The sequence below is a fragment of the Symphalangus syndactylus genome, chromosome 10 (genome assembly GCF_028878055.3).
Source record: "Symphalangus syndactylus isolate Jambi chromosome 10, NHGRI_mSymSyn1-v2.1_pri, whole genome shotgun sequence".
Taxonomy (NCBI): domain Eukaryota; kingdom Metazoa; phylum Chordata; class Mammalia; order Primates; family Hylobatidae; genus Symphalangus; species Symphalangus syndactylus.
Window position 1 is genome coordinate 60062218 of NC_072432.2, and position 16541 is coordinate 60078758.

At 42.4% G+C, this 16541-nt stretch overlaps 1 protein-coding gene across 1 annotated transcript in view; it reads right to left on the bottom strand.

Moving 5' to 3' along the window:
- The window catches only part of FRAS1 (Fraser extracellular matrix complex subunit 1), a 471835-nt gene extending 456778 nt beyond the window's left edge, over positions 1 to 15057 (bottom strand). The window contains exons 1-2 of the mRNA XM_055297229.2: positions 13989 to 15057; positions 5532 to 5563 (exon numbers count right to left, since the gene is read on the bottom strand). Coding sequence (XP_055153204.2) covers positions 5532 to 5563; positions 13989 to 14064 — 108 coding nt within the window. The 5' untranslated portion in view covers positions 14065 to 15057. The remainder of the gene's footprint in view (positions 1 to 5531; positions 5564 to 13988) is intronic.
- Between the last annotated feature and the right edge of the window lie 1484 nt (positions 15058 to 16541).

Consider the following 16541-nt stretch of genomic DNA (forward strand, 5'->3'; position numbering starts at 1 on the left):
ATCTTGGAGAGAAGCTAATCTAACTCTCTTAATTTACTAATTTAGAAACTGAGACCTCATTTCATTCAAGTGACTTACTCCAAGCTATATATCTAGTAATTACAGGGCCAGAACCTGAACCAAGACCCTGGACTCTATAACTACTCATTTCCACTCCAACATCTTGTTACCACCTGAATGATGTGAGTACGTGTTCCTTGCAGGGACAGTTCTGGGTTCTTTCGCAAGTATGTTCTCAGTTAACTGTCATATCAACCCTAGGAGAAATATAATCCCAATTAAGTAGATAATGAAAGTGACACCTGGCTGTATAAAGTATTATATCTGAGACCATACAGCATGTATGCAGTGGTGCCAAGATTCAAACTCCAAAGCCTGGATCTTCCTGCAGTGTTATATATAGTCAACATTCCACATTTTTTAATTATCCTTGAAAAATACTCTTTCAAATTTGCTAAGAGTTAGTGCCTTGTGATTCACTTTGTCAGCATTTCTCAGCAAAAGTATCCCAAGTAGGAAAATCCCAACACTTGACACTTTTGATCTAGGGAAGAAGAGTTGTTTATCCAACCTTGACAGTCATCACTGCTATAGAACAACAATAATAGCAGCCAACCTTTATTGAGCACTATAAGTCACAGCACTGGACGAGGTGCTTCATGTTCATCTCCTTTAAGCTTCACAACAATCCTGAGAAGTAAATAGTTCATCTCCATCTCACAGACAGAAAAATTGAAGTGAAGAGTCAAGTCATTGATCCCAGGAAGAACTTTAAAAAGGACACGTGTTTGCTTGTGGTGATGCAAAAGGAAAGTTTTTTTAATACTTGATATAGTTGGAAAAGAACAGAAGGTGTGTGAAAACTTTGAAATAAAAAATTAATTTTCCTCCTCACAATGGAAGTCACAGTTAAACCTATTACCTAGGTAGTTTCCCTCTGATGGATTCCTGATTTAATACAGTCACACAGTCTTCCACAAGGGCTGACTTTAGAGAAAGTCTTGTGAGCCCAGGGGTGCATGGGTATTATGGGGTAAGAAACACACCCCAAAATAGATTATTCAGTGTTTTTCAAGTTATTTTTAGTCCCTTCTGGTCATTTCTTACTCTAGGAATAAAAAGAAGAGAAAGTTACAGAAGATTGTTAAAGAAAAGAGAAGGGAGAGAGCTGAAATCAGTCCATAATTAAGAGATGGCTACACATGCTTAGGACTTAATCACCGCAGGATGTCACTGCAAGTCCAAACAGCTGTCAAAAATTGGGGAAACCCAACACAATACAAAGTGGGGGGAGGTATATATATACACTTATATACATATATACACATATATAAACGTATATAGTACATAATACACTGTACATTGTATGTTTTTTAAGATGACATGCCTGTCTAAACATGTTTTGCATCATGTAGTGAATTTGGTGCACACAAGTGCAGGACAGCCTCAGTTAAATGGGAAGGGGTTAGCCAGGGACAGCTGGCTTTAGCAGGAGGTCAGGGACAGAGACTGGCAGAGACAACTGCATGGCAGTTGTGGCAGGGAGGGGGTGGGCATATGGGACCGAAGGTGGTGAAGTAAGCTAGTTGTGTTCAGAGACAACAAGTGGACAGACTTGGCTGTGAGAAATAGAATGCTTGATCAAATGACTTAAGAATCAGAACCAGGTCTGAACTCTCTTTTCTGCTAGGACTTACTATGTAACTTTGGACAATTGACTACTTCCTGAGCCTCAACTTCCTTATCTGTAAAGTAAAAAAAAAAAAAAAAAAAAAAAAAACCTATTTCCTGGGTTTGTTGCGTATTAAATACACAGTAGGTGCTTAACAACTGTCCCTTCCTCTTGTTCTTCTTGGTTGCTAAGGAGAAATTGTGTTATGGCAGAAAAGCACATGCCACGCATTGCACCTGGGTGTCTTTCCCACATTATCTTCTTTGCAACAACCCTCAGGAGAGGCTTTCTTTGTCCTCATTTCACATCAGGGGCAATAAGAGGTTCCAGAGGTGATGTAACTTGCCCTACATCACAGAGGTGGTTTGTAACAGAGAGGAAGGATCAAAACCAGGTGTGTCTGACTGCCAGGGCCATGAATGTTCCACTGTATCTGGCAGCTTCCTAAGCAATGAGTGAAGAAATTGAATGGAATCAGTGAGAGGAATCCTCACAAGACAGGCTGAGAGTTAGCGTAATACTAGCAGCAAGTGCCTAAATCCACGCTCTCATTTGCTTGATACGCTTTATGAACTCCGGGTGAAGCTGAGGCTTTGCCATTTTCAACCAGAATAACCTACTTCTGGTTACTCACCCGGGAGATGAACAAACCTCAAGAATTTCACATCCCTGCCCCAGTTTCCTCATCTATAAAATGGACAGTCTGGACTAAGAGATTTCTCAAGTCACTTCTACTTCTAAAACAGTGAGCATGTAGGTAAAATTACAAAGTTTGGAACAGGGACACCAACCACTATTCTCAGAGCCAGCTCTTGAAAATGACGCCTCTTAACACTAGAAGCCTTTGTCACCCAAAAAGTTGTATAATCAGAGAATCCTAGAATCATATAGTAATGTTCTTGAACTCTTCAATTCAAAATACATGAACATACATTCACTCTCCAATTTCACTGATGTAGATACAATGCTTTTCTTTAACACTAGGGCATGTGGAGAGAGAGAGGCAGTGAATGATGTAGATAATAAACCAAGTCCACAGTGCATCATCTACCATTTCCAGTTTCATTGTCCTTAAAATGGAAAGAGAACTTAAAGTGGTTACAAATAAACCCGAATGCAGAATCTCTCTAGATTTTGAAATATTTTCTCAATCTTTTATAGCTGTTTTTCCTACACTTAATTTGACAGCAATTTTTTAGTGACTCACCTCTATGGAGTCTTTTTAAAGTATTTAATATAGTTTCCCTAGAAACAAGCACACTCTCATTACAGCAGTTTAATTAGATGATAAGTCCAGTGTTGCCATTCCTCCTCTCTGGCACCTCCAATGGCTCATCCACCTTCCTGAAAGGACAAGCTAAAGTCTGCACAAGGCTCAGCATGCTCTGACCCCTGCCCTCCTCCCTGACCTATCTCTTGCCATCCTCCATGCACTGCCTCAAATGCCCATAGGAGCTCTTGATGCAGACTTTACATTTCTGCTCCCTATCTCTGGAATTCTCTCCCCTTGGGTATCCACCAGGCTAGCTCTTATAACTACCTCTCTCAGTATGTCTTTGATCAAATGTCACCTTCTCAGTGAAGCCTTCCCTATCACCCTATCTAAAGTAGCCACCTTCATCCCCTATTGAGCCTTTTCTATCTGTTCCACCTCCACAATGTTTTTCCCCATAGCCCACCTATCTGACATTCTATATATTTTACTTATTAGAATTCAAGCTCTATGAAGGCAGGAATTTTCATCTGTTTGTTCACAGATACATTCCAGTGCATAGAATAGCAGGTCTCTAATTGTCATTCAATAAATATTTATTTAATAATTTTATTATTGCAATAAATATATTGTCTCTCAGACTGAATTGCATAACTACAATAATAAGTATCTCAGGCTTGAAGAGGTTCAGAAACAAGTGTAGCAGGCCAGGCTCAGTGGCTTATGCCTGTAATCCCAGCACTTTGAGATCAGGAGTTCAAGACCAGCCTGGCCAACATGCCAAAACCCTGTCTCTACCAAAAATACAAAAAAAAAAACTGGCCGGGTGTGGTGGTGTGCAGCTGTAGTCCCATCTGCTTGGGAGGCTGAGGCAGGAGAATTACTTGAACCCTAGAGGCAGAGGTTGCAGTGAGCCAAGATCCCTGCACTCCAGCCTGGGTGACAGAGCGATACCCTATCTCACAAAAAATAATAATAATAATAACAAAAGAAAGAAAAAAAAAAGAAAAAGAAAAAGAAACAAGTGTAGCAGAGCCTTGGTAAGCAAAGAAGTCACCTGGAGGAATGAGGAGTGTGCTGGTGTGGGAGGGTGCAGCCCACTAATCTTGAGCAGCCATGAGCCCTGTGATCAGCTAGAGCATGGCCCAGAGGGAAGCAAGGTCATCCAATAAATTCAAGTTGGCTGGGCTGTTTCTCCTTTTAACTTGATCAAACTGACCTCTCCAATTACTTGATCCTTTCATATTCAAATGTACAATAACACATAGCAAAGTTAAATATAGAAGATGGTCTAGCCACTTTTTTTCACATATCGGCAGAAAACAGAAGAAGACAGGATGTCTTGTTCTGGTCCACCCCAATGGTCAATTACCTCTAGCAAATCTCTTCATCTCTCTCTTTCATCCTTTCCATTAAAATGGGGAAAAGTATGGAATAATACATGGCCTACCTATTTCATTGGTCTATTATAAGTATCAGACATATGAATACTTATGAAAATATATGGAAAAGTTATGAAGTACTCTACACAATAAATAATTCTCTTTTATTAGCATGGATAACTGACTTGTCTAAATATCTACTATAGCTCCCCAAAAGTGATAATATATTTTAGAGCAAATGATTCCTAAAACATATTAAAGAATAAACAGGGCAGGATATGGAATGACAAATAGAATAAAAATGGCTTTTTCCTAATTTTTAATAGAAAAATATAAAAAAAAACTTCTCGAGCAGTAACTACAGTATATAAAGTGCAGATTCAAGGATATTACTGTGAATATCTACAATTATCTAGACTCTAAGATACTTCAGATATTCCTCATCTATTTCAATACCACAAGGATAATCCAAGATGACTTATTAATATCACACATGTCAATAGCAGGTTGTGATGTAAATGAGCAAATTCTTTCCAACCATCTCAGTTCAGTTTTATTATAGCATTTATTAAACCAAAATAAAAACATGGTGAAGAATGATTTGTCGCACTGTTTATTAGAGTTGATGGAGTGTAGATAGTCTTTTCAATAAGGCTTTAATACACTGTTATGCACCATAGTGCATTAGTAATGAAAAGAAATGCATGAGACTTATATCAGCTTTTCCCCCAAGTCATTCTGACATTAAATTCAAAATCAATTTTACCCTATATGGCAAGAGTTCAGAAATAAATGTTAATTTCTTTGCTGTTCACCAAAACTTAAGTTTATTATTCAAAGTAAGAACAGAAATCCTTCCTATTCTACTTAATTTAATAATCATACTTTTTTTGGAGAAGGGTTCAAAGTGGGAAGCAAATGCAACCAGAAGATAAACAAATTGTGTTTCAGTTTGTATCCGACAAAAGGATGGGATCTAATTTTCTCTCTGATTAAAAGAACACAAAGAACAGCCACAGAATGCAAATTGTGTGTTGAGTGTTTGAATTTCTCTTCCAATACCTGAGTATCCGAATGGAACTAATTCACTCTGGAAAAGATATTAAATAATTGAGCATCACTGTGCCCAAATGAGGGCTAATCCTCAAACTGTGAAGAAAAATAAACATATTCTACAACGATAGGGTCAACTCACTCACTCAGGAACTTCAAACAAGCATTTTACATTCAAATGAAAGAAACAAGTATCTAAAGAATGACCTACCGCCAACAAGGAACCCTGATAGACACAAGCACCTGTGGGGAAAAACAAAACAAGAATTAAAAGGGATGCATAATAAACCAATAGGCACTGCCCCAGCAAGCTTGCTGCTAAAACTATATCTACATGCATCATAATCAGGAAAATGTACTTCCTCCAAAATCTTAAAAGCTTCAGCATTCTTCCCCTGGGGAAATAACCCCATACACCAAAACAACATTCCTTGGACACACATGAGGAAAAGCATCATTAAAACTTATGACTTGAATTTTAAGATAAATGTGTTTATAATGACATGCTATAAATACAGTAAATATTTTTCTTGGTGATAAGTCAGCAAAGCCTCCATAATCCAGTCCCATTTACTTATCCAGGCTTCCCTGCCACTGTTTGCTTACACTAAGCCTCCAGTCCAACCCAAGAGGCCAACTTAGAATCCTGTAATATATTTACATGTCTCAATGCCTTTGCTCATTTTCATTTTCTACAGGAGATGTACCTTGTCTAGTCAAGCCCTTTGAACCTGATCCCATCTCCTTTGTGAAACTTCTGCCCACCAGATTACGCTCCTCTGAGCTCCTAGCATTTTGTGCCTACATCTTCCATTTGTGAATTTATTCTTGTGTACTTCCTTTCAAAGGATGTTGAAATGTTGTATCTACCCCACTACATTATATATATGTGTGTGTGTGCTACATATAGAGAACATATACACTATATATACCATTACATATATACTATCACATATATAGTATATACACATATATACATATATACCCACTATATACTATGTATAGTATATATATCGTATATAGTATAAACAGCATATGTAGTATTTATAGTATACATATATATATATATACTATAAAACTGAAATCTTAACTTAAAAAAAATATAGACACATTCCCAACCAATTTTTGAGCTGCACAACAGGTCTTGATTTAACTTAGAAAGAGATGGGCAGAGTGCTATCACCTACTCTCTCAGAAACTGAGTCTGCAAAACACATTTGAACAGTATATACACACCAAGGTGAAGCATATCTTAACCATGCTCCACAGTTGGTTTCTAAGGAGAGAAGGACATTATTTTACCACAGTGCTTACCTCTAATGGATCATTTATGAAGACCCAATAATATTAACTTCTCAGGAAAGAATTGGTCTACCTTCTCCTCCAATAATAGAATTAAGAACAATCTTTAAAAAAACTGAGATGACTATTTACACTTAGGTTTGAATCAAAGATCTCTGTGGGTAAATTTATTGAAATAATTTTTATGTCCCTGACATTCTTTTTTTTTTTTGGTATACAACAATTTTATTGGTGTTTTAATATAATTCACCCAGAATATGAATGCATCACATTAGCTAAGTACAAGGCATATGTATAAGCAAAAATTATAAATTTATGACACCCTTGTGCCTTTCCCCTAATGACATTTCCAACTTTTAATGGTTTGTAGTTTTTCCTCTGCAGACATACGATAATTAATATAGATATGTCATTTCTGAGTTTATATTTTACGCAAACTTATTATTTTACTTTAAAATAGTTTCTAGCCATGGCATTAATATTTATTAAAATTTCCGTACATATGAGAAAAGGAATTTATTTCTATACATATGAAAGAAAGGAATAGGGAGTGTCTGTAAATGAATGATTTTATAGACACTCCCTATTTGCTTTTATTTATTTATTTATTATTATTATTATTATTATTATTATTATTATTATTATACTTTAAGTTCTAATAAGAATAACTTGAGATAAAACCTTGAAGGAAAATTCTTCTTAATTGACTAATTTTTCCTTAAGAAATCTTGTTTCAAGACTTAGTAGTTCAGTCTATGGTATGTCATAAGAAAGGAAATATATATATACATATGTGTGTATGATATGTATGTGTGTACTAAAATAATTCTATGTATCTCAAATAAATATATATAAACACAATTCACTTTCTAGATTACTTATATGGATATGTTTAATTATTTCTGGTGTTTAGAAAATTTAGAATAAAGATCATCATCACTTAGGTACAATTTAACAAAATTTAAACTTTAGAATAAACAAAACTTAACTTTTAGAAAAAACACGAACAAAATGTAATCTTTAAAATAGGACTATCCTCAAATAATTTTATTGCTCTCCACAGCATTACCTTCCAAAGTCAATTTCTTTTCAAAGTTCCAAAGGAAATCAAGCACCTTAAGAAGTATCTGAGTACCCATATCAAAATCCATTTTTGGAAGTTTAGATAGCCATGATAAACTCACTGCAGTATGAAAAAAATACAGTAGGCCGGGCGCAGTGGCTCACGCTTGTAATCCCAGCACTTTGGGAGGCCAAGGCGGGCGGATCACGAGGTCAGGAGATCGAGACCACGGTGAAACCCCGTCTCTACTAAAAATACAAAAAATTAGCCGGGCGTGGTGGCGGGCGCCTGTAGTCCCAGCTACTCGGAGGGGCTGAGGCAGGAGAATGGCGGGAACCCGGGGGGCGGAGCCTGCAGTGAGCCGAGATCGCGCCACTGCACTCCAGCCTGGGTGACGGAGCGATACTCCGTCTCAAAAAAAAAAAAAAAATTAAAAAAAAAATAAAATAAAATAAATAAATAAATGAAAAAAATACAGTAGCACTGAGTGTGGCACCACATCTATACCTGGGCAAGCCACGCATCTGCTGCAGACTCAACTCAAAATGGTGTAGAGCTGCTGAAAAATTATATCATTAGGAAAAGGAATTAATTCAATTTGGGTTGCTCTGTATTGTACAATTCGAAAAGAAATAAGCTTTGCCCTCTGAGTGCTCTCCTAAAACAGAACAGTTCTACCTGGAAGGCAGCTGCATCAATGAGCCTCCATTAACACAGCTTCCAAAACCTCATTTCTACTCTCTTGAGAAAATAAGCATTCCAGTGTGATGCCCAGTCCTATCAAACATTTATCATCACCCAATACCAGATGCAGCATCCAAAGCAAGCATATTTCTCTCACACACCCACCAGCAGATGAAGTTGAGGGGTTTGCTGACATGGGTACTGGGTGTAGCTTCTGGTTGAAAGCCAGAGTGGAGGTCTTTTCACTAATCCATCAGTTAACATAACATGGAAAACAAAATTACTCTCTCCACTCATTTTTTTTTTTTTCTTAAGGAGTACAAGAATGATTGCAGGTCTATTTGATGTTTATATTTATGGCAGGGAACTTTAGAGAAAATTCCAGCTCAAGGTGAATTCTGTGAGATGGTGCTGATCTAGAAGAAGAAATGAGCCTCCCTCAAAGGAAAACTGAGGAAAAACCAGACACAACAGGAGTAGTTCTCTAACTATGAACAATGCCAGTTTCAGGGCACAGAATGCAGCTGAGATGCCAGGTAATTTAAGTTCTAACATCTCACAGCCTGTGAGAAAGTGCATAAAGTTTTGCAGGGTGAAGTAATTTTATAGTGTCAAGAAGGAAGCCCAGATCCTGAGACCTGAGCTGCTCTTTTCCTGTGTGGCTGGCTCATTTCTTGCAGGTCACATAGACAAAATGTCACTGCATAAAATTTAAACAAGTAAATACTGTTTTTAATCCCTTTTGCACATTATAATATACTCCTTTATGAGATGACTGTATAAAATCTAATATTTTTGGAGAAATTTTGAGATATAATTTGCATATATTCTGAAACCATTGGTAAACTGAGTAAATTAGAGAAGTTAAATCCAAGCACCACAAAATGTCAGACCCATTAGTTCAAAGAAATAGTGGCAGATACAACAATTAAGATACAAAAAGATTTGGAGAGCATGGTACCACAAAAACATGACTCATTAGGAACAAGCAGCCACAAGCTGGCATTTAAATGTTCAGGCTTTATATTGTGTTATAATTCAGCATATGGCTGTGTGCACTGTGGAATTCTTAAAATAGAATCATTTTCTGAACTGACAGGACAGCTCATGTCCTGATTATTGTCAACTAGGATTTAGATCAATTAATAGAGTAGTTAAAATGAAAGGGGGCCAACTGTCTTGGAACTATGGTAAGATTTGGCATGAGGCTCCAACTTTGACATGTGGTAGTCCCCTCCCCTTCTCTGAGCCATGTGTTTAAGAATATTTACACTTTGGGAGGCCGAGGCGGGCGGATCACGAGGTCAGGAGATCGAGACCATCCTGGCTAACACGGTGAAACCCCGTCTCTACTAAAAATACAAAAAATTAGCCGGGCGTGTTGGCGGGCGCCTGTAGTCCCAGCTACTCGGGAGGCTGAGGCAGGAGAATGGCGTGAACCCGGGAGGCGGAGTTTGCAGTGAGCCGAGATTGCGCCACTGCACTCCAGCCTGGGCGACAGAGTGAGACTCCGTCTTAAAAAAAAAAAAAAAAAAAAAAAAAAAAAGAATATTTAATGACTATTTGTGTGAGTACAGTTGGGTGATATTGCCACCCAAGTCCATAACAGTGAATACGGATGGCTGGGTCCTTACTAAATGATGTACACTATATAAGGAGAGTAATGCCCAGAATCCAATCTTCAGAGGGCAATGGAAATATAATTGATGAAAATAAGAGTCCACAACAACGCCTCTTTATTTCCATTGCCAGGTAATTACAAAAGCCAAAGAATGCAAAGTTACAACCATCATCTAACGTTTCCATCCTGAGAAACCCACCAAGGACCAAATGTTGCCATATCCCTACTGCTATTCAACTGACATTAACGATTTCTAGATATGCAAACTCCTTGAGCGCGGGGGTTTTTTTGGCTTTGGTTTTGACGTCTGTACCCACCTACCGGACATAACCTGACACATAACCTCTCAATAAAGGCTTGCAGAATGAAAGAATTAGGTTACTTTTTTCCAGCCAAGGTCTTCTCCTCCCTAACATTGAGTTTCAAGCATAGAGTCTCTCAGCGAAACAACTCTGCAGCCCAGAGTGGAACCAACTACCCTAACTCACCCATAAATAAAACATATTGTCTATCAAATGATCCTCTTCAATGTAACCTGTTAAACGGCATTTATAGGAAAAACCTGGGATTCAGGGATTGTGGGAATGGCTAAAATCACATGGAGAGTGATGGGACACAGACTAAAGCTCAGTTCTCTTAACCTCCGATTCAATGATGTTTCTCTACCCCAAGGCAACTGTCTTATCTAGTGTAACTTCACAGGACTTCCATATGTCAACAGAACTCAAGATATTTCTCCAGAAAAAGCCGTGGTAGAGTTTCTCTGATTCAGAAAGCAGCCATGTTAGAAGCTTCTTTGTGACTTCTTGATTTTATTAAGTTCTCAAGTCATAGCATTAATACTTTACCAGTTTAGCAATATAAGGCCATATAAAATAACACGGCCAATAATTTGCTTGTAAAACTTTATTTTTCTTTTGATAACTAAAATAAAATTTAGAGGCCAGGCACAGTGGCTCACACCTGTAATCCTAGCACTTTGGAAGGCCAAGGCAGGCAGTTCACTTGAGGTCAGGGGTTCAAGACCAGCCTGGCCAACATGGTGAAACTCTGTCTCTACTTAAAATACGAAAATTAGCTGGGCATGGTGGCACACATCTGTAATCCTAGCTACTCAGAAGGGTGAGACATGAGAATTGCTTGAGGCCAGGGGGCCGAGGCAGCAGTGAGCTGAGATCGCACCACTGCACTCTAGCCTGGGTGATAGAGCAAGACTCTGTCCCAAAAAATAAAAATAATAAAAATAATAAAATTTAGAACCAGAAAATTGCAATTGACCACAAATAATGCAGCAAATACTGATCTCTTTTTCTTCTATGTTTGATGATTAGCCAAAGTATCTTAGAGCTATCACCTAATTGACTTCATTTAGTAAATGACAGAACTATAGCACAAAGAAGTTAGATGATTCATTCAAGGTTAGTGAGCTAATCAGAGGCCAGTCCAGCAGTTAAGCTTAATTCAAAAGAATATAATTTGGCAATACTGTTCATCTGACCAATTTTTTGAGCCCTTACTGTATACTAGGAGCTGAACTGAAGATATAAGAATAGGAGCCATCCTAAGCCCTCAATAAGCACACAGCTAAGTGAAGAAGACCAAACCCATACCAACCACAATTGTTCTCTCTGTGCACTGAGAAGAAAACGACAAATTCTGCCATAAGCTGGTTAGCAAAGGTGTCACAAGGTACATCCCATCAAAAGAAGTATACATGTGAATGTCTCTTTTCCATTTTTAAAAATTATTCTCTAGGCTGATAACAAAAACTTGAGGAGATTTCTAAGATCCTTGAGGTTTCCAACCTTGATCTCAATGCTCTTATTTTTTAAAGATAAAGAAAACCTTGAGAGGACCAAACCAGAGGTCTCATCAGATGACAAATGTTTTATTGTCTGTGGGAGTGATATCACTTAATTAAACTAATTAAATGAGATAAAGTGTGTAAAGTGCTTAGCAAAGTGCCAGGCAAACAATACCTGCTCTATAAATGGCCATGTTGATTCATTCATTCATTCATTCATTCATTATTAGATAAGCACCATTATGATGTGGGTGGAAACTCTCAGACATCTATCAATTTATCAATCCAATTTGTGAAATGGCTATAGAATGCTCTGACAGTAAAGTAAAACAATAAGAAGCAAAGTTTCCAAAGACTCTTTGGAGTAATATCCACACCCTCTCCCCCCGCAACCCCGTCTCCGAGCCCGGCTTTCTGTGCTTCGCATCCCCCCATCCCCACCTGCCAATCTAAAGATTCGGCACTTCTTAAACTTGGCCCACTGGATCAAGCAATCTGCCAAGGAGCGCACCCTGTAGGCTCTTAATAATAATGCCTTTTGTTGATTCCAGAGTTTTGGTTCCGAGAAGCTGCACCATTCCAACTGCCCGCTGGTGAGCTATCCGTGAGTGATAGCACGTTTTCTGCGTTGCTGGGATAGGACTCTAAATTTTGAAAACTGCCACCAAGTGAAATTAATTTTTCTAAGTACCAAGTTCAGGTTTGGGTGGCCTGGGGTGACTCTCTCATCTGGTTTATTATTATAATCAAGCCCTATAAGCTTTTTTTTTTTTTTTTCCGAAGTACGCGCCCACACGCACATAAACAATAAAGTTATATTTCTACAGGACTTGCACTGTTGGGAGAAGGCTGCACAGGCCCCAGATGTGCCTTTCCCGGAGATTATACACACTTGACACACATCCCGGAAGAGTGCAGAAGGCAGCACCTGGACCCACGGGAAAGCCCCCCACTGCTGTGCGTGGATTCCCAAGGCCTTTCTCTTGGGAAGCCAGCAAAGAAAAGGCAGCTGCTCCAGTGACTGGAGGTCGACCCGAGGCAGAGCTTTGTCCTTCCCGGGCCTCCCGCAGCCCCCAGTCCTGCGCCGGAGCTCGACCCGCGGGAGCCGCCCCGCGCCCCTTCCTGGGCAACAGGGCGGAGAAGGCGGCCCGCCCCGCTCCCGCCGCCGGCCAGCCGCGGTTCTGATTTGCGGCGGGGCAGGTGAACTCTTCTTCCCGCAGCTGGATGAATAATGAATGGAGCCGGGAGGGGAAGCCTAGAGCCAGGCGCTGTGGATTAAGCCGTCTTCCTCCCACCCGCCGGCTCCCTTCCCCCTCCTAAGCACTGGCGGGGCGACTTCCCTGGCTCCTCGGAGCAGGTGGGAGCTCAGAGCGCCTTGCGTCCCCAGGCCCGGCATCCCATGACCCCAAACTCTTAATTTACTTATTGGCTCATTTATTTGGCTGAGCCCGGATTGCATTTGATATCATGGCGACAACTACTCTCACGGCTTCCTTTTCTCTCCTGCCGCTCTGGGGTTTTACACGTAGCTTGGAGCCTCGGAGGAAAACCAGGAGGCGGAGGGTGAAGTAAAAGAATGAACCTAACCACTTTTGTTCTGGGAAGCAGGCGGGTTCGTGCTTCTCCGTACTGGAGAGATTTCTTTCAGTGCAACTGAACTGCCCACGTCCAGAACACGCTCCAACCAGTTAGTTATAAAATCCTAACTGGACTTCAGGGGGAGACTAACTGAGGTAAGGAGGGCGGGAGAGCGATGGGGCTTTAAGATGAAAGATCGTATGTTTCTTAGGAACAGAAGTATTTTTAAACAGGTAAGAGCAATTGTTCGCACCTCACCTGTGCTCCATGCAGTTGGCTTTCCCTTCGGGGAAAGGTAGGTGGTGGAAAGAAAAAGGATCAGTTTCAGAGATGTCACCTCTATCGGCCACCCACCCACCCAAAAGCACTTAGGGCAGAGAGGGAGGCCGTTTCGGGAGTGTAATCCGAATACAAAACAATCAGGAGTAGGAATCTTATCAGAAAAAGCCTACTCCAGTTTCACTTCCACCTCACCCTCCCCAGAAAAACTTCCACCCGACCCACAATACCATAAAACCTGCTGAGCTTTTTAAACTGCACGGTCACTCACACATATACACACACACGCACACACACACACACACACACACACACACACACGGCAGCGCTCTCTCACCTTCGGAATGATGAGGCAATACTGCAAATTCCGCCAACGCTAGGGCCAGCCCGAGCCACACTTTGAGGACACCCATCGCCGCCTCGGCACCCTCGATGGAGGAGCCCAGCCTTCAGCATCCAAGAAGCGGCTCGGCCAAAACGCTGGCTCCGGCGCTTGGAACCCGGGCGCACTGAAGGTGGGGGACCGCGGGCCGTTACCTCCGGGAAAAAGAGATGGACGGGCCGAGAGCGACACTCATCAGCCTGGAGGCGCCGGAGCGGGCTGGGGGTTCAATTCACTCGCTGCTCAGGCAGAGAGCGCGCCGAGCTCCCCCGCAAGGCAGGACGCCAACGCGAGCTTTGGGAGAATAAGAGGAGGCAGAGCACAGTTCTCCGCATCAAAGTCTCGCCTGAAAGTTGCTGGTCACCGGCTGATGGGATCTTCCAGCATTTCCCTCGGGCTAGACCCTTCCGCTCCTGGGTCCCCGACAGTGGAAATCCTGGCTCTGGGTTGTCCGAAGCAGCTTTTTAAAGTTCGCTTGACACCATACGTCGGCGCTGCGTCGGCACCGCGGGTCGCCGGGAGCCCCGAAAGACCCACCCACACCCACTCCTTGGTCGGGCCACCCGGCTCCGCAGACCTCATCTGCCGGGGGCCGCTTACTGGAAACTTTGTGCAGCGCTGAGGGCAGCTCCGGGCACTCGCCCGCGCTGCAGCCGCACGGCACAGCCTCGGGCTGCGCTCCCTGCAGCAGACTGTTCGGAAGCTTCCGAGGAAAGACTAGGGGGCGCTGCTGCTACTTTCCCGTCCCCGCCCCTCGCCTGGGTGAGGAGGGCTGCGGGGGCGCGGCTTGCTGCACACCAACACCCACCTCCGCGCTGAACACCCCGGCGCTAGTCTGCAGGGTAGAGGTGCAATGATTACGGGAGTGGAAGAAGAGCCATAATTTTAATTGCACGGAGGAAAAAGCTTAGCGAGGCTGGAAAAGACCCCCAAAATCAAGGCCACTCGGGCGAGACAGCCTGGAAACGCCCAAAATACGCCGGGTCTGGACCCCGCGTTTAAAGGACGCACGTTCAGCCTTCCTCTAGCCTCCCTTGCCTCCTTCCTCTCTGCTTTGCTCGGTGTGAAAATGGACCCAGAGACTCGGAGCTTTGGCAAAGATTCCAGAGAGTCACGTGGGGAAAGGGAGAAGCGAGGAGGGGGGTGAGGGGAGGCCGAAAGAGCAACCTGATCCCTTTATTCATTCTGCTGGAGTTCAGATTGGCTTTGTCTGGGGAGGAATCAAAAGTGGTCATACCGGGGACGGAGGGGGTGGAGATAGGTTGCACAGTTCTTGCTCAGGCACACCGGAAGGCAGATGAACCGTGTCCACATCCCTTGTTAGGGGAGGAACTGATTCCGCGGCCTGGGGGAGCGTGTGCCCACATCAAAGGCCCTGGGGCTACCTCCCACCCCCACAGCCCGCCACTCCTGCTGGACTAAGTGCGTCCGGGGGACTTGATTGATCCTTTTTCCTCGCTCTGGGACCCTCAGGCTGTTGCATCCTGGCTTTTACTAGCAGCCCAGGAAGATCTCGGCGTGTGTGTCCTAGGCGGAGCCTAGGAGCAAATGCACCTTTCCCTTTCCCTAGGAGACTCTGTCTGTGGAACACAACGCGGTCTGGGAGCTGTGGGTCCAGCTGCGCCCCCAAATGCCAATGGCTGGGAAAGTAACAACAGGACACGGCAGACTCGGGTGCGCACTTGAAGAGCAGAGGCCTTGATTCCCCGCCAGGACTGACGGACGGCAGCTATTTTTATAGGACCGAATAAAAATAGCTTGCCCACGTTTAATCATTTTATAAGGGAACAGTTGCATCAGAGAGATGCTGACTGGGTTCTGATTGGCCCAGAGAAGAAACGTCTCGGGTCCCTCAATTGAGTCAGGATGGGCGAAAGTGTTGGAGGGGAGTTTGCAGAAGCAGTTGCATGATCTGTGCTGGCGGGGATCCCACTTGCTTCCAGTCTTCACGAGCACCATTACGCGGGCCCACGTTCTAACGGGCACTGACGCCACTTGGAACAATTCACTTTTCGGAATAACTGGAATAAGTTGAAACTGGTAGGTCCCTGTCAGTGTTACTATTCAGCCAGAACAAAGGAGAACCTCTGACAATCTGGCTCTGAATCTTAAGTATTTGGAGGACCCAGGGTTTGCACAATTCGCCCTCAGTCTCTCTGTTGGGCTGAAGTCATTCTAGGGACAGAGGTTGTATCATCTTTGTATAATTGAAGCACATAGTAGGTGCTCTTTAAACATTTGTTGAAATAATGGATTAAGTGCCTGAGAGCAGCGGCCATATCAAGGGGAGCTGCGGGCCTTAACCTCCTCCCAAAAAAAGATCCCTCCCTTTTTATTTAGAAAGTAGGGCCTGTGCAGTGGCTCACGCCTGTAATCCCAGCATTTTGGGAGGCTGAGTCAGGCAGATCACTTGATGTCAGGAGTTCGAGACCAGCCTGGCCAACATGGTGAAACCCCATTTCTACTAAAAATACAAAAATTAGCTAGGTGTGGTGGCACATGCCTCTA